Source organism: Scleropages formosus, chromosome 15, assembly GCF_900964775.1.
Source record: "Scleropages formosus chromosome 15, fSclFor1.1, whole genome shotgun sequence".
NCBI classification, from domain to species: Eukaryota; Metazoa; Chordata; class Actinopteri; order Osteoglossiformes; family Osteoglossidae; genus Scleropages; species Scleropages formosus.
In genome coordinates, this window is record NC_041820.1 from 12,734,952 (window position 1) to 12,754,822 (window position 19,871).

General features: G+C 39.6%; 1 protein-coding gene across 3 annotated transcripts in view; it reads right to left on the minus strand.

The window, feature by feature from the left end:
* slc25a21 (solute carrier family 25 member 21) overlaps nt 1-19,871 on the minus strand; it is a 90,454-nt gene that overhangs the window by 16,327 nt on the left and 54,256 nt on the right. For all 3 annotated transcript variants that reach the window (XM_018749828.2, XM_018749910.2, XM_018749981.2), the window contains 2 exons: nt 17,264-17,312; nt 5,931-6,014 (listed from right to left, as the gene is read on the minus strand). In XM_018749828.2, coding sequence (XP_018605344.1) covers nt 5,931-6,014; nt 17,264-17,312 — 133 coding nt within the window. The remainder of the gene's footprint in view (nt 1-5,930; nt 6,015-17,263; nt 17,313-19,871) is intronic.

Sequence of the window (19,871 nt, forward strand, 5' to 3'; positions counted from 1 at the left end):
AGAACTGTCAGATGATGGGCAAGGGCCTCTGGTGGAGTCTCCTTTGGCTAATGTGCCTGGTGTATCTGGATTCTGAGTCAGAGGTGCATTGTCTGAACCATGCATGGGTAGCACCAGAACAAAATGTCTCATAGAAGAGAATCTAAAGACTTTCATGTGGACATTGGCCTTCTGAGAAAGTTGCTTGGCATTCAGTGTTTAGACACAGGTTTCTTAATGAAGAAGTGGACACTTTCAGACAATTTTTATTGGTGCTTCACCTTTTTTCTTCTGCAGCTTGGATGTGACAATGGAATTCAACTGCTCTGTTTTTGAATCCATCTGCAGAAAAGTGGTTAAATGGTTTGGATCCGATATTTACACAGACAAGCTTTAAGAGGGAGCTGATGACAGTTCTGGAGATGTTTAATCCACATTAGCTGGAGATATTTGTGTAGGCTGAGAGACTAATTTATTTGAGGAGGGGTATAGTGCTGAGAGGGCTTGTTCTTGGCTTTAGGCCTTCTCAGCTAATCGATGAAGCATGTATCTGTTAAACCCCCGAGCTGTGTCAGCTGGTAAGAGTGAGGGAAAAACAGGATTCCGCTGAAGCATTATAAAGTATGCCGACAGACGGTGGGGAAGATGCAAGTCACAGCTCTTTTCTCTGCTGAAATGTCTACTCACCTGCTTTGAGTTCAGTTGTGACAATTTTTTCCACACCTTCACACTACCAATTCCATAGACTTCTGCTTCAACTCTTTCTGTAAGTACGGCTGCATGAAGTCTTAGCTCACATATGGAAAAATCAATAAAGGAGAACTTTGGCAGACTGTCTCCATCCCCCAGGTGCTAATGTAACTGCAAAGAAGCATTAGCCGGCCTGTGTAGTCACATCACACACAGTGACGTTTTCATTTTTCTTTACTAGTCTAATTGCTATGCTGAGACTGAGTTTCAAGTTTCTCCCACAAAACCCAGATGGACCACGTCAACCTAGTTTTGGCCCTTAACACTGTAGGAAGTTTATTTTTAATAATAATTTCACAATAACTCTCTCTACCACTATTTGTATAAAATATGGTTAAGTGGTTCAGCCTGGAAGTAATCCACAACTGGCTACTGGGAAGTGATTATAACCTCTGGAAAAACATACTACAAGTGATAATTGTTCTGGAGGGAGGAAAAAAAATATTTCGTTAGAGAGATAGCTGGAGGGGCAACGGTCTATAAGATTAGCGCCTCTATCAGCTTTTCCTCATAATCTCCCCATTTACATATGACTTCAGAGCAATAACTATGTCCTGAGCATTATACAGCAACAGTGGAGTGAGACATTTGAATAGTAATCTAACTGGACTGAATGCTTTTACCAGACAGGAGTGCATATTTGTTCTATCCAGTAATTTTCTCTTGAGGTGTAAACCTGTGGCCTTTGGGCATGTGTAACTAGGACATGATATACTGAAACATTACACAACACTCCTAGCTGAGATTGTGTGATCCACGGTGCCTAAAAGTGCAGTCATAGATGATACAGTAAAACAGAACAGTAAAAAGGATGTTTTGAAATGATCCTGCTATAAATATGCCATGTAGTGCCTTGAACTCCTATATAAGCTCGGTGGGCCACAACACTGACATAAACAGACTGCTTGTAACGATATCTGCAAAAAAGGTCCAGCAAAAAATTCACAGCATAAAACTGACTCGCAATGCAAAACTTACTTTCAGGTGAACGGCTGAACTAGCAGACTAGGGAACATCTAAGGTGGTCCTCCCTGGTGCCTGAATTCTTACAGCTGTGGTATTACCACCCGAAACAAACAACACATTTCACATCCTGCTGCAATTAGTGATTATTTTCCTTATTACAGTAAAGCTGCACAGCTTTTTACTGCCTGATATTTTGCTGAACCAATTCAGGTTAAATACCTTGCTAAAGGGTACTATAGCAACTCCTGGAAACACTGCATCCTTATCCACTATATTTTCATTTATTCATTTAGTTGACTCTTTTCTTCAAAATGACTTACAATGTTAATCTAGCTCCAATTATTTAATCACTTAAATAGCTGTGTATTTTTATTGGAGCAACCTAGGATAAGTACTACAGCTAGAAATAAGATCCGAACCTGCAAATTTTGGGTCCAAAGACAGTTGCTCTAACTACTACATTACCAGCTCTCTCATTTATAGCTCCTGTTGCTCAGATCAAATGAAATACCAATAGAACCAAAACATCTAAGCACTCCATTAGTAAACTGCCTGGCACTGTTTGTCTTGATTTGTTTGTTTTTATGATTTTGTGACCTGGTCATTACAACCATTTTCTCAAATTTGTCTGAGAATTTTTCTATTTGTCTAAAAGATGCAACTACAGTGAACGAGAATATAATAAAAATGTTTATATTGTTTGTAAAACTTGATAATCGGACATGCCGTCTCTAATCTCAAGATCTGCATTAATGCCAAATCTGTCAGATGGTAACACAGTGGTTAGAGCTGCTGCCTTTGGACCCAAAGGTTGCAGGTTTGAGTCTCACCTTGAGCTGTAATGCACTTCAGCAAGGTACTTACCCTAAAAATTGCTTCAATAAAAATTACCCAGCTGCATAAATGGGTAAATATTGTAAGTAGCTTAGCAGTAAGTCGCTTTGGAGAAAAATGTCATCTAAATTAAATAATGTCAATTAAAAAAAAAACTGAAAACATTTCAGTTGTCTTGAGAGGAAACTTTAAAAAGATTAGAGCAAACAAGACCTTCTCCTAACCTGGTTCCCATGCTTAAGCTGGGAAGCTCTCACAGATCGCTTTGATAAGTATGTTTACCTGGCTGCACAATAGAAAGCCATGCAGCTCCCAAACTCTCAAACAAAAGCGACAGTCTCCGTGGGCACTTCAAGCCACGTCAAGATAAATCTAGAAAATACAGCCAAAATGCTGATTAGAACAAGTTCTCCCTCATGTTATCCAAACTTTGAGAATTGTAAGCAGCCTGCTCCATGGTCTTCCTCATTCCTGCTGTGAACCTGCCAGCAACATGACTTACCTAAAAGTCATGAAGTGTGTAATGTACACACACAAAACACAAATCGAGACAAAGAGGTCAGCGCAATATTTCCTCAACAGTTATAGTATTTGTTTCATAATATTGATGATGAACAGAGAAAAACAGGAGTATTTCCTTTTAGATTTCTTATTATCTTAGCATTTTAAACCAATATAAAGATCATACCTTATTACACACCTCAAGTTATTTGTTTTATCACTTATTTACAGCCAAAATGTCCTTGTTAACATAAACAAAACCCTATTAACCTGCTGAAATTTATCCTGCAAAATAAAAACATATGTGTATTAGAGTATACTCTAAATAAGAAATCAAGGAGAATGAAGGCATTAAGACTGAGACCTTCATATGTGTCACTTATGACAAATAACATCATCTTATTTAAGAACTAATGACCTGGATGTAAAACGTCAAAAACGTTATGAAAAAATCTTTTGCAGCATATTTACTGATACTTTTAGCTGGCACTGTATGTCTATACCTTTGGTTCTTACTAATGACAAAGGAAATATTTATTTCTTACATACTTCAGTGTACTGTCTCAATTTTAAAAGTAATTTAAAAAACAATTTTTTATCTAATTAATGAAAGGAAATGCAAAAATTAGATATATCAAAATTGTTCTGCTGCAGTGCTAAGTGGTGAAAATTGACACTGGTTATCACTTTGATGTCTACGCATAAATTGTTTTGCAGCGCATAGTCATGCTTTTAGTTAAGGAGCTAGTGTAAGACTAGCAGTGCAAACAGGACAGGAATTCCCCGTCACCACCACTGTGTCATAGGTAGACACACCTGCAACAAGGCTTTGTTCAAGTGCCCGCCCTACAGCTTTCCATGTTACACTCTATGTGGCTGGGATTCAGAGGAAAGCACACCCACTGCTTTCCAGCTCCATTCGACAGAGAAAAGCTATGATGTTACACATTGTGCTGCATTAAACAGAAATACATAGTGCATTTCTAACTGGAATTCCACAGTAGCCAAGAGGTAGCTGTGTAGAGGGAGATCTCACTTTACAGGGATTAAACAGCAACAGCATATGAAACTAAATGCTCAATAGAAGCATCTTATTTCACTGTTAATTACAAAAACACAAGCCACATTGCGACGTACATCTCAGAGCCAACATTAATTTCTGGGGAAAGAGCAGTATATATTAAGTGAAACCTATCAACATATGCCCCATTTGCTGTTCTGTTAAGTGTTTTATTATTTATCTTATTCAAGTAAATCCTGTTCTAGATCATCTTAACATAGACTCTGATATCGTCTCATGTACACACACACCAGCTCACTGCCTGTCCACCCCCACCTACTCATACACAGCCCTGCTTTTAGGAGTCTGTGATCTTCTAAGACATGGGGACATAACGCATAGGGAACAAGCAAACAGGGAAGGCTGAAGGATGCCATCAAAATACTCAAGGGTGAAAGAAGAATCACCCAGATAGTGTTAGTGCGGTTAGTACTGCAGACATATACTCTTTAATAGCTCATAAACATACATGTGTTCAACGACACTGAAGCATGTTATTTACAATTCCTTACAATAACTCCTTTGAGCAAGTACTGAATATTTTTCCCATGGAGATTAACTGAGGGACAAAACAGCATACAGCTGAAAGCAGACTATAAAGGCAACTAGATATAAAAACATGTAACAAAGGAAGGAAGAGAAACGTAGTACAGGAAATCAAACAGAAAATACAGGTTTTCTGCCTTTTGTGAGTCTTCACTGTACTTTGCTAAAGATACAACCAAACAAAACAATGTAGAGCTTCTTGCCTTCTGCAGTTAACATCTAATTTGTATGACTACTGATCATTTTGAAAAGGTAATGATTTGTTTCTGGAAACTGGTTGAAGAACGGAAAAAAATGAATAAAAAGAATGAGTTGAGTGTGCATGTACTAACATCTTTTTGCTACTCACTCAACATTAAACTTACAATATTCTTAGTTTTCATTCTTTTTCAGGCTATGTACATACGGTGTATTCTCAGAACATCTGTAAAAAATAAACTATTCAGATTTTACTAAGCACTGGATAACAGAAAGGACAACAGTATTTCTTAAAAACACAGATATTCAATATTCAATGTGTTTCACTAATGTATGGATGAGTATATTCATTTATTCAGTTAACAGAAGTTTTCTCCAACCAACTTACAATGAACACTATGTGCTATTACTACACCTTTTCATCCAGTTTGATTTACAGTGCTAGACACACTACATCACACTACCCAAAGTCAATCACCCACCCATACAACAGAGCAAGACACACACACACACACACACACACACACACACACACACACACACTCTGGGTAAGTTAGAGTCTCATGTCTTTGGACTGTGGACGGAAACTGGAGTACCTAGAGGAAATTCACATGAAAACAGGGAGAACATGCAAACTCCACAGAGACTGAGCAGGGATCGAACTCGTGTCCTCTTGCACAATCTAGATGCTGTGAGACCAGAGCACTACTCACTGTGCCATCGTGCCACCCATTCAGATATTGACTTTGGATATTTCCAGTTGGCAGATTCAATGGTTAGCACCAGGTACACCCTCTGAATACTGAGATATTCTACTCTGCACCACAGCCAGTCTTTATAATTTTATAACAAGCATCATTCTCGTAGAAGCTGGAATTATGATTAGACAATACTGGGGAACCAATAGGAAGCCCAGTGCTTGAGCCCTGTTGATCCTAGATAACATCTTGATTAGGTCCTCAGCAAAGCTATGGACTTGCTGTACATACTCCCCTGCGACTCATGAATCAGTAACCACAGCTGCAGACTTGCTGGATGCATAACACAAAGCGTATTGCATTGATACCTTTCAGGGATGTGAGAAAAAGGAACGTACCCTTCATTGCGGAATATGGTTCTGAAACAGTCAGCCAAGCTCTTGTAGCTGTGTGGGTCACTGGTTCCTCTTTGGATCTGAAATCTGCAAGAAAAAAAAACTTGAGTGATGGCCAACAGATGGTTTCTACAGGACATGTGCAGATATCACATAGAATCTGTCATAATAATTGCTGGTAGAAATCTCCACTAAGGACAAATTTACTAAATAATTACAATACAATACATCAAGTGGAAATTAAACTCGATGTGATACCCTCTTGTCTGACTATACAAGGAGTGCAGTCTTTTTCTTTAAGACACTTATTCATCGCAGAGTTGATGCAACAGAGAAGAAAAGCAGTACTTTTTGCTTTATTGTGATCTTTTTCTCTTTACTTTTTCCGTAATTTGCTCCCATTTTCCTCATTTGCTTCTTTTGTTTTCTTTTCCTTTTAACAGACACTCAGTGGGACTCTCCTTTGAGTATCTGGCCCATATGATGTCAATTACAGCCCCTATGCTGGAGACAAGAACGTCTTGCACGGACAGAGGTTCCATAGGGTTGGTGCACCACATGGTCCATGCCCACTTCTCCCCACAAGAGAGTTGACATGAGGTGGATGTGCGGAGGAGAACTCAAACATTTACTTAACCCACCTTCGCCAATTAGCTGCCCCCTTTTTAACAGTTGGGTTCCGTTGCAAGCCATTTTGTGTGCGCGGACACGCCAGTAACAGGCCCATAGTCTTGTGTAAATTTTTACTGGGGAACAACTAGTGAAGAAGAGCTGCTAAGAATAAGGAACTTCGATCTACTCAAGGAAGAGACTTTAGGATGTATATCTCCCCTGGTATCCTTTAGTCGTAGAAAGGGAAACAACCATTTTCTTCTGAAAGACTTATTTGTCTTATTTGCTTTTCATTTCATAGATTCCACGTGTTTCGAAAGAGACAGTTGTATCTATTTATACAGCTGCGTATTTTACTGGAGCAATCTAGGTTAATTACCTCACTCAAGGATACAATAGCAGAGTATGATCCTAGGACAGCAGCGCTACTAACTGTGCCACACAGCGAGTAGCGCTGCTGTCTCACAGCGCCTGCGTAGTGCGCGAGAATGTGGGTTCGATCCCCACTCAGTCTGTGTGGAGTTTGCATGTTCTCCCTGTGTCTGCGTGGGTTTCCTCCCACGGTCCAAAGACATGCTGTTCTGGTTCCCCCATAGTGTGTGAGTGTCACAGAGAGAGTGTGTTTCACTAATGTATGGATGAGTGACCCATTGTAAGTAGTGTATCTAGCAGTGTAAGTCACCTTGGTGAATAACGTGTGTGAGCTAGTAACCCTACATAGTATACACTGTAAGTCGCTTTGGAGAAAAGCATCTGCTAAATGAATAAATGTAGGACTCGAAGGGGCAACACTATAGGTCAGTGCCCATCCACTGTGGATGGACCTGCAACAGTTAGATGTCTTTTACATTCAGACTGCTCCTTCAATTTTCAAGTACAGAACAATGAGAGACAGCCTCACGGTAAAAATTGAGAATGAAATGTTGTGAATATCAGCTTTTACTTGTAAATATGCAAGGTGAACAGTGAGAGATCACCAGTGGGACCACTACAGAGGAATCCACTCTAACCAGAGAAATTTTTTTTTTATTTTATAATATTCAATTATAGGTCATGTTCTAAGGGTAGTGCATCATCATGTAAATTAGGGTTGTGTAAACATAACATTCAAGACATCCAGTAAATGGGATTAGCAGCAAATGTGAAAGGGATGGCAAAAGGCAAGGATTCACCCCATGTGGCTTGGACTTTCAGACCAAGATGTCAATGTTTAACCATCCAACCAGGTGTCTGACAGGCGATGTAAAGTACCCACTTCTCAGCTAGAAGAGGCAGCCTTTTATATCGCTAGAGATTAACGTCTTACGGGGCTGTACCCTGAAACCCAATTTTGTGGATTCCCAAATAGCTTGTAACCTATGCCACAAAACCATTAAAACAGTGTCATAAACGAACACCGATACATATTAAAGAAATAAAGGTACCAGATGGGGGAGCTGAAGTTCCAGAAGATTTAGGACCGGTGGGGCTTGTAAACAAATTTAAATCTGCCTTAATTGAAGGCACATGACTCTGGGGTCAAGGATTGCAGTGGACTGCATGTCCCTTTCTCTCTTTCGTAGTATTCGGTCCACCCGTCTTCACCCTCCTACTAGCCCTGAGAGAGCAGGGCAGCTGAGCCATGGTTCCCTGACTCCATGCCTGACCCCAGGGTCAGCTCATTTCCTTCTGGCCCTTTTCTACCCTGCTGTAAAAATCAGGGACCCAGCTCTGGTACCTAGAGGGAGATAACAGGAAAGGACCTGAATAGCCACTTTTGAGAAACCACTGGATCATCACTTATTCCAGTGAAGTGCTGGAAGATGAACCATTTTGCAAAGGTGTCTTATTCAAGGACACTAAAGCACAGCACCTTCTATGAGATGAAACAGCAGTTTCTAGGTTAAAAATCCATATGCTTGTCCACCGAATCCTGGTGAGAGGAAACACACAGATAAGAGAGCACCACCCACTCAAGATCATTGACCGTTATCTATGTGATCCTAAAGCCTAGTTCCAAGTTCGACACAGAAGCATGAAGAATTAAATAAAATCAGCAGTGGGAAATGAACACTCGTCAGGCAGAAATCATGATGGAGAATAAGGGTTCTTAAGTTGTGGTATATAAAGCACAGGCTGGCTTTGAAATACAATACTGTCAAGGTAAATAAAAGTTAAAAATAGATTAAAAATATTACTGTGTCATTGCTACCTATTGACATAATTCTGTGTGAAGGGAAGTTTTAGTAAACATAAATTCAGTGCAATATTTTCATTGCAATATTTTATGCACATTTTTCTATGAGGGCACCCTTGGCTTTCATGAGATCCCTAAAAGGGTCTGTGGCCTAGAGGCGTTGAGAACCTTTGTTGTAGAGCAAGTTTGCTTGAGGCAGAACAAGGAATGCAAATCACCTATTATGAGCAGCCATGACTGGATTAAACTAATAGAGCAAATTGTTTGAAAAGCTTTCACTGGCTCAATGCTACAGTGAGTTGGCCTGGAGAAGGTGAGGGAAAGCGCGAGGGCAAGAGTAGGGGCAGGTCACAGCTTCTGTGAATGAGATCGGCACTCAGGGAAAATAACAATAACAATCCCTGTTAAGGGCTGTTTTGAGGTGTCCCCAAAGTAGCAAAATGAGTGCCCTGCAAACCACCTTTTGGCCTTTTACAGGGCAAAGCACAGTGTTTTAAAGCACCTGAGAGCACCAGGACTCCGTCCTCTTGAGGACTCTGAGGATGATAGGACTGGGGCTCAGGCCAGTAGGAGGGGCTCTAATGGGGAGCACACACCATTGAGAGAGGCCCAGTAATGATGGCGTAAAAGTGGACAGGATGAAGGTTACTGAGTTGATCAAAAGGCTGACTTTGATGACTTTGGTTTAAGGGGCGGCACAATTTTTTAAAAGGGTCTCATAATTTGCCTTGTTAAATATAGGGTGCTCCTTGGCTAAAGGACACTCTCACATTACTCTTACACAAATTTTTCTCCTCCCACAGTGATTTTAACAGGAATTACTGGTGAATTTAAATGTTTACATGATTACGCCAACACATTTATTCAAATTACTTACCTTCCAATTATGTACAGAGGTACCACATTTCTATCAATAATTTCTGAAATGTATACAAAATACAACAAAACAGAAATGTGCATCTGATTGCATAGTATCCTTGTCAAAACTTGAGAAATCATTAAAGAATCAAACAATACAATTTTAGCATATGGTAATTGACTTTGGGCTCTATTTGAAAACTCAGACTGCAGAATGACACTGATTTTAGAACCCGTCTTTGTGCCAAAACACATTATAGTGGTGGCAACGCCTAAATACAGATTTCATTAAGTACAGGGATGGACTTGCTAGACTTCCATTCACAAGATCTGGAGCACATAAGAAAATCCAGAGGGTAGCTCTAAAACAAAATCTACTTTTTACTGCCTCACAGTTACTTTTAATGAGCCAGATCATAAAGATGGCAGAAATCTATAGCATTGGTACAAAGACAGAGTGCATATGCAGGAACCTTTTTTCCTGACTGGTCCAATACAGCAGACTGAGCAACTTGTCATTCTCAGAGCACTGGGAAAACATGGTAATGCACTTCTTCAACTCCAAGGACAGTGCTATAAATTAACCATGAAAACTGCTTAATCTTAATGTCTGTTACCAATATAAAAGATGAAGGTTAGCAAAATTTATACATGCTCCTGAAAGTTGGCACTGTATTGGTGAAAATCTAACAGTACCACTCCAAAACTCTTACTCAAAAGAACATTACAGCCAAATGGCTTTTTTTTGACAATGACAGCTATATAGTGTCATATCCAATCCTACTGACCTGATCATAAGTTCAAAAAATATCATACTTTAATGTAAACTAAAGCCAGGACACATTGGACTGTCAGTAACACAAGAGAATTAATCACTACAGACAATTTTTTTGTATGCAATAATGACATGAGTCAACTGACATTGTGTGAGATCATTTTCTATTCACCATCGATCAACTAGATTCTTACTGCAGCCTAAAAAACTTTATGTCCATTTCCCATGCTGACTAAAAAACAGAAGTGATGAAAATGTATGTTTCCAATTGCTTTTGCACAGTTGTGCATGTACAGAATTATTGTACATGCAATACATAAACAATAGCATTGTACACTAAAATAATGATGAATTTCTGAAATATATTTCAACTTTTAATAATTATGTTGTGGGTAAGAATAACCAGGCAAGACTAGCTAACAAGTTGAAAAGTATTAGTGGTTTACATTGCAAAACCTAATTTGAACTTCAGTGTTTTTACTGAACTATAGGAATTATATATAAATTGTTAACTCCATCCCGCAATGTACACTAGGGGACAGCATCAGAAATTGACTGGAGGAAGCCAATAAACACTCACATGTAAAGCGCCAAATATAAACGTGGAGACAGGAGAATAAGGGATGGGGCTGATAGAGACAGGGAAGTACAGACAGATAAAGTCTGTTAGGGTACTTGGGTCTGGCCCAGTGTTGGATTCCATGGGTACTACAGGACCACTTGGTCCAAGGTAGCGTGGGCACAGTGAGCAACAGTAAATGAGCCCAAAATCAGGAGTGCGCCCAAACCCAGAATCGTCAAAAATACACCGATTCAAGCACTCAGACAGATAAAAAATTTTCTTCTCTAACCATCTCCTGTAGGGAGTTGTTGCCTAATACGCCACTGCACAGAACACAATCACCAATCCTTCTGGCCACTCAGCCCTATACAGAGATTCTTCTCCACACAGTAAGGTTTGGCCATTGCAGTTGATTCTGAAAGCATATGCTCAGAAAAACTAAAGACAGCCAAAAACTCAAATCAAGTTCAAAGTGTAAAACTTCTTCACAACTGATCTTATTTTGATCGGAGGAAACACTACAACACGACCCTGCTGACACAGTAAGCCATCACTCACATTTCACCTTGGAAACCTGAGATCCTCTATAGCTACATTTCCCCTCCTTGAAAAATGAGTTCAAATGGTTGGAGGACATTGAGTTCGGAGCATAGGGTGCTCGACAGCCTGAGGAAACAAACGAGTCTTCATCAGACTCTTTACAGCTCCTCTAAAATGGACCATTGGCACTCCCCGGGATGGGGTGAAATGCTTCCCTTGGGTGTGTAACATAATGCATGCCCATTTTGTGACACCTCCTTCCATCTGACCCATTTAATATCAGGCCATAATGTGAAATGGTTGGGAGGGTTGACAGGGAAGCAGCCATCTTTGATTAGGTCATCCCATGTAAGGCATACAGTGCTTATGATGCCATGTGCCTCCTTGCTGTAAGTGGAAAAACATTTGAAATTGACGAAAGGGCTGTGCTGAAGGCATCCAATGCCTAGAACAAAGACTGAGGCTAGCATAAAGATTGTGCACTGGCAGAGATAGGGTTAACTCAGGGTACGAAGACCAGCAGGCAGCACAGAGCACACGTAAGCTACATACCAAGATTGAAGCTCTGGATTAAGAGATCATTTGCATGCAGTGGTCAAACGTGCTACTTCACAACTAGATAACAATATTATTCTTCTACCCTGCTGTTTACGGCTTGTTTTCATGAGCTTATGCACCCCAACTCCAAAAGCGTAATGCGACTCAATGTGCACAAGACTGCAAGAAGGGGTTGGAAAGGGCAGTCTTTCTGTCCTTAGACATTCCACCACACCCACAGCAGAGGAGAGACATTATTTTCAAGCTTGCTGTGACCAAATGGAAATCATGTCCTTATGATTACCACTAAAGGGAAAGCCCCTGGTTCTGCCCAATCATCCAACAAAACATGGTGCCACTAGATGAGATAGGAATATTGAGCGTTGCGTCCATAACCATTTTGTGCAGAAATCTCTCTCAGGCAATAAATAATGGATTGTGTCTCTGAACATAAGACCTCTGGTTCAGAACTTTGTATATCCCCATTTACATGGAGTGGTTCACTGACCATGTGCAATGAACGGTATAGATAAATTTGCATTAAAGGCAAAATACTGCATGACATATTAGAGACAACTTACAGAAGTTACTATCGTTTACTTTTCTACATGAGAAAGGTAGAGAAAATAAAGCATTTCCAGGTTTTAAAGAGATGGATGGAACCCATGCAGGTGTAAATAAATTTGAATAAAGGTCACTAAATCACCAGTCAATAAGGTCAAATGAATGAGTGTTCGTATAGAAAAATGATCAAAGAAGCAGCCTGGGGAGCAGAAGGCTGTGAAAAGATCAAGCAAACGGGTGGTAGCATTAGCTTTGTGGCATCAGCAGATGGAGGAGACGCCAAGGTCTCATCAGGGAGCTGGCCATCAGTACCCTTGTGGGGCATGGTTGAGCAGGGTGGGGTGAGGGTGTGTGTAACACGATCTCAGCACAGGGCATAGCCCTGCCTCTGTTCCGCTCCCCTTAATGAGGGCGGCCCTGATCAGAGTCAGATGGGAGGGCCCCCGGAGCAGGGAGCCCCCTGCCGAAGAGTGCCGCCCGACACCCTCTGTTACCTCCAAGTGAGCTGAGACCGGCCCATGAACCATGTAACTAGGTGGTTTCCAGGTTAATGAAAAGCTGTAACTCCAGCCCCACTGGCTCCAGGGAAGCCCAGGTACCACCCGACCCCTCCTCATCAGACTCCTTATGCTTGTGATGAGGGCTACATTCCTCGCCCGCTCCTCTAACGAGGACCGACAATATAACTCAAGGGAGCTTTCAATGAGCACACCAACTCAAGTGATTTCACACAAATTACAAATAAGGGGCAGTAATCAGCATTACTGCACACGAACATTGTCACTAAAATAAAAATAACATTAATGTACAATTACAAAATTAAATTGCAGTTATACATACAGACACAATAGATACTGAAAAACATTCTTTGTCTCTGGTTATGAATCATAATGTCATTTTTGTCTAATAAGCTGTGCATGGGGTAAGCCTGAGAAAAAGGGTAACCCAAACTGAAATAAAGAAAATAAAATAAAATAAAAGAAAAAAAAAAACTACACAAGAGTAAAAATAAATCCAGCTGCTGGCATTTCCTTAATTTGCCACAATGGGGAGCAGCAGTGACCTTTCAACAGAAACTCCTTGTTTTCTCTGTGCCCCACCTCTCTTTTTCTCTCTTTTGGAATCTAGACAAACCCTAACTGTCAAAGCCTAATTGAAAAAGTAAAAATATATTTATTTATTTAGTCAAGTTCATTTTGGAGAAAAGCTTTGATTTTGGGGCGGCTTGGTGGGAAAAATCAATTTACTCCAGTTGGCTGCCAATTTAGGCGGTGTACATTAAAGCAGGAGCCAGGTACTAATAAGAGCCATTCGGTCAGGCACGCCTGTGCGGAGGTGTGTTTCCATCTGACTCCTTGATCGTCCGGTGCTGAGCCGCCACTAATTGATTTCAGCTCCCTTTTCCAATTAGCTGTAAAGCATACTGTATGTGTGTGTTTTCTTGTTTGTGTGAGGAAGCTGAAAGAGAACAAGCACGAAAGTAACACATGTATGCAGAATTTGTGTATAAGAAAAATACTCCCCTTTTCACACACAAAAAAACCTCAACCTCATTATTAATCACAATTATTTACATTTCCTCATTTAGCAGATGCTTTTCTCCAAAGTGACGTACATCTCAGAGAAATAATTTAGGTGTAATTTTTGTTTAAGGTAAACAATTTTCAGTTTCTATACTAAGCTACTGTACTGTACTTTATTATTCAAATATCTCAAATTATTCATAAATGTAGACAAAATGCAATAAAAACACAAATACCAATCTGTCTAAATGAAAAATGCATTTGGAGAAGGCATTATAGAAAAGGCTGAAATGTGTATTTTTCCTTTCTGTTGGAAACAAAAACAAAAACTGATTTACTACTATTTACATTATGAACACTGATGTCCAAATGAACTGTACTGGACACTTTATATCACTGCCCAACTGTCTTGCAGCATTATTTCTGTTAAAACTGGGTTTCTTTGGGTAGTAATGGGCTGTTATAATTTCTCATAAAAACTGCACTCTACCAGTGGAACATTCATTACACACCCACTTTAGAAGCTGTTTCCCTACACAGCTGAAGTGTAGGAAACTTACCTTAGTTGCCTGTGGTTTGGTGTACCAGCCAGAGGCTGAAACCTACAATCATACACTTTCCATAGTACAGGACACAGGCCAATTCTACACGGTTTCTGTCATGAAATTAAAACCCAGTGTGGCAGGAAGGCAACAAAACATTTTTCATGCTTCAAATATTGATAAATATACGTTACTTGATAACTTACTGTACTGGTCCTTGTGTTACAAATAATTGTTGCCTTATTTAGCAATTTACGAAGGTATGTTTTACTGAAAAAAAACTGATGAGTGTACAGTAATTACATATGGGTGATGTTTACAAAAAATACTGGGGAAAAAAATCATTCTGGTGGAGCAAAAAAAAGGGAACCAAACCATCAATACAGCAATGGACCAAACACCCAAGAAAGTAAAAAAAAAAAAAATAAATAAAGTATTGTTAACTGGCAGGTTGTTTAGGTATTCCATAAAAGAAGACATGTATTGCTAACAAAATACAGAACAGCTAAAGTTGCATTAAAACAGAGTGTATTTAGTACGGTGCATAGGTTCTTGGATAATAAGGTAATAGTGAAATAAAAAGTCTATCACATACAGATATAAAGCTGGCAAGGGTTAAGGCGAGTTTTATCACTCTTTTAGGGGCATTATAGAGAAAGTTGAAAGTGCACTTTTAACTCTGACCTCATACAAAGGAAGAAAATGTGCACAGGCTCCACCTGTAATAAACCCCATACCTTCTGCTGAGTTAGGGGGTTAGACATCCTGCTCCATGACTTTTTGGGTATCTGATACCTAGGGATGTGTCCCCCCTTTATTCTAAACACCTAACCCCACCACCCCCTTCTGCTCCCCCTATTTTTCAGTGGTGCCTTCCCTTCAAAGCACTAGTGGGCCATTTTAAAAGGCACGCCAAGAAGTTTATTTACCAAGAAACTGCTGCTGTAAATGACAGACAAGCAGCAGAATTTATTGGCAAAGGGGGGGATTTATGGCAGGGGGTCGCTCTGGAGTCGAGCCAAAGGTCCTGGCCAGGCTTGCCAGAGACCATAAAGCTTTAGTAGCGGGCCATGATCTGTTTACTGCGGCTGAATAGGTGGGGTGTAAAGGCCTTAATCATTTCCGTGGGCTGATCCGATCCTTGCGTAACCAGGAATGAGTAACAAGGTAGGTGGAGAGAAAAATGAGAAAAATTAAAAATCAGAAGCTCTCATTCCTTTTCATGTTTCAAAACAAAGAAATGAATTGCTAAAATGATGAGAGGGAAAAAACAAGGAAATGGTGCATTTCACTTTCCGTATATGGTTTAGGAATTTTTGGAATCCAAGTCCGCCGTGAAGCATGCCGCCTTGCCAGGCTTATTTGAGAAAAGCAGGACGAGATTAGTTAAATTTATATCCATTAACCGCTGGCTCTGCAGAAAAATTGACAACCACTATGAAAAACATCCCATAATAAGTGTGGTTTCAGTGGGTTGACTTCAGTGGATTCGTGGCTCGTATTTTGTCAGTTCAAAAAATTGAAGAAAGTGTTTAGTTCCGACAAAATTCATCTTTTGACTCAAGCATTAAGAAATATATTTGGACATTGTATGAAGCTGGATTATAAAAAAAGATGACTTTGAGGCAAAGTTCCACAAATACATTTTTGCCTTTTTTCTTTCCATTGAATGACTGCAGTAATGTTAATACAAAAAAAAATTCTGTATAAATATAATGTAACCACCTTATCTGACAGACTGTCTGAAACTTGATCAGTCAAAACTTAATCAATTTTCTGTTTCTAATTTTGAGCACCACTGAAAGACATACTCCTATGCATGTTGACTCCTCAGTGGAGTACTGTCAAATTAGCATAAATGCACAACACAGGACTTCCATTTATTAATAATCTTGCTTCCACAAGGTTGTTTTGAAACAGATGTGAGGTTTAGGAACTCTTTTTCAATATTAATGAAGCCAAAATGAGCTGAACACTCTTATAGGTAGCTGAAATCCTTACATTCAGACCAGTGACATTAGACCTCTTCTCAGGGCATGTAATGCCAGTAGTAATAACCTCAAATTATCTGTAAGAGCAATTGCTTTGGTGTCGCACCTAATGTAGAAAATAAAGCAGTTATGATTGTGGTGACTTGGACATTACATAAAATGAACAATACTCGAATAAACAAAACAACCTTTTACAAATGTGCTGTATTTAGTTGTATCTAAATGCATTAAAATTAAAAATCAAAACTGGGGATATGTCCTAAATATGTATGCCACAGTTATAACCATCATTCAGAGATTACAAATATTTGCAATTTTCAAAAATTATGTGACATATACTACCTCTGATGACCTTCTGAAGAACTTGGGACCACCTAAATTCCTAATCATCTACAGTACCATAACCAACAAGGAAGCACTCTATCATTTTATTGCATCAAATATGTGCAAAAACCCAAATGTCTTTACCAGAAATATGTCATGACCCAGTATCCAGCCCATATGCGTCTGGAACAGGTGAAAAAGAGTGGAGACACTCAATGGAAAAAATGAAGTTCTGTGTCACTACGTGAGGATAAATAAGTGGCTATGATTCTATCACTACCAGGTTTGTTCATGGCCTCCTTTTAGTGGATATGTAGGTTTTAGTGACGTACCTGGTCTTCACCACATCTAAAGGGTGCATGAGGCAGATTTCCAATAGACCTGAGAAGAAGAAATCATAGGGAAGAGTGAGGGAATGGCTCATCACGAATGTAATTCACATTTGTGCCTTTACTTAAAGAATGTAGCTTATTCTGTCTACATTTTACATAGAAGTTCAGCAGCAGCTCTTGGTGTAAAGAAATGTATATTGTGGTCATTCACTGTTCTTCTGTTGAAAAGGTGTAGACGAGTCTTCCTTGCAGATTTGGATTTTTAAATGAGTTTTGGCTTTTATTGTTGCCAGATCTGTTCCATCCTGCTTGAAGGAGTGTATAATGGTCTTATCCATAACTGAACAGTGCTTGGCAATTCTAAGATGAGAAACATGATGTGGAGAATGGCTATGTCTGATCGAGGGATATAATCAAATATCACAACTCATAACCACTGTCAGATTATTCTGTGCATTTACTTTGATACAGGTTTGGTCTGGTTGACCCCAGATTCACAACTATTTCTTTATTTATAAAATCAAAATGTACAACATGCACTATAGCCACAATGTCTGTGCATCATGTGTACGGTTGTGCTGACTCATTCCTCTTGATCTGGATGTACTACACCCAGGTTTACTTCAGTCTGAAGCAGTCCCAACCCTCTTACACACAATACAGAAAATAAAACAAGAAACCAACAAATGAACTTGGGAAAACATTTTATCCTGTTTTTGTTGAGATGTTCCTTTCCTACACACACAAAGCTATTTAAACACTTCTTAAGACAGCTATTACTTTTGGCCTAGTCTGACACTAAGACAGCTCATGTAACCAGCTCAGAAGCTGTCCTGTGTAGGAGACATGAATTATAAGATGCAATTTAAATAAAAATAATGGACAATTACAATTGTTTAAAAGATAATTAAGGAGCATTATTGGTGGTGTGAGCCCATTGAGTAGGAATTTGAAGAGGGGAAATTGTAGCTACAGAAATCATGCTCTTAGTGACTAAGTGACAAAGTCAAATAAGTTATGACAGTGACAGTAAGGCAGTTCTAGAAAAAGAGTGTAGCTTAGTTTAAAACAACAACAGCTGTAGGTGTTGACAGTCAGGAATAAGTTGTTCTTGATCAGGAATAGGTCTAAGTAGCATATATGAAATGCTTAGTTATATGTGAAAGCTCAAGTCAAAAGGAGATGAGTGGTGTGGGTAAGACCATATTGTGATCAAGTGATCAGTGGTGTCAAGTACAGGTTTTGATGGAGTCCTCATTGTCACATGACTCAGCTTCACCCGTTCCCACGAAACCCCGTTACACAGAATCCGGTTTTTCAACTCAAGATTCTCAATACAATTTGTTTTAATGATTTCCTATACAGACTCTCCTTGTGTACACAGCTGCTCCTCAAATTTCTTTTTAATTTGGTTCATTTTAAATACATATTTGACTTTAACAAGCCACTGGCTCTATGGGGTGTATCCTGGAAAGTTATTTTGATTAATGACAACACAGTAAAAAATACAATTGTTCAGTCAAATCCACTGAAAGCTAAATATCTACAGATGCATCTTAGTTTGTGTACTGTTAACAGAACAGTCTTTGTGGAACATCATGCACAGTCCGAGTGCTGAAGAGAACAGATTTTTTTCTGCTAAAGAAAACTAAAGATTGGAACCTATGGTTGTACCTTATAACAACTTGTACAATGAACTCCCAGGATGGAGGCTCAAGCCAGGGTTTACTGCAAGGTCTCTTGCCCTAAAGCAGATGTAGGTCAAACACAAGGATTTCCCCATCATTTGTAAATGCAAATTCATAGCAAAATAAAATCACATTGGGATGATTTCCCATTCAATTACGGGATGTAACAGCCCTTCCAGAACCCATTACACTTCTCTCAGAAAAAACATACACTTTAATTAGTCTCTCTTAAGTTAAGAGTAGGAACCCTTTAGCTTCAATAAATTGAAATAACATCACTGCTGTCTCAGATCAATACAATTAAAATATTCCCAAATATTCAGATTCAAGCCTGTACTGGAGCAAAAACCACAGAGAGACAACCTGAAATTATCTCCTATCACAGATGGAGGGATTTTGGAACCTGATAGCGTCACAGTGCTGCTGGAGCTGATAAGTGGTACTGTAACGCAATACGTAAACAAAACTACATTCCTGCTACTGGCCTGCATCTCAGCCTTCTCTGTGTGCACAGAGAGAGGGGGTGTACAAACAACCATGGAAGCAGGTGAAGCCTGACAGACACAAAAAAAAAAAATTCACACAGCCTAGGAGATTTGGGCCAGTCCCAAGAGTAACACACACCCTTGTCTTGTGAAACGTGTGTGAACATCATTTGTTACACAAAAATGACACCGTGAGGCCCATCTATTTTCTGTCTCTCATAGCAGAGTTGAGCTGCAATAACATTTGTGGTGCAGCTGTTAATTAATCATTGCTGCCAGTGGTTCTTGGGAATTAATCACACTTCTGTTAAAACGTGCTTTCACCCAGTAGCCTTTGCCACAAAACAGCTAGGAATAACAAGAGGGTATGACAAGGCTGGAAGGGAGAAGAAAAGGATTCTGTCAGTCTATAGGTTTGCCTGGGCCTGAAAGACT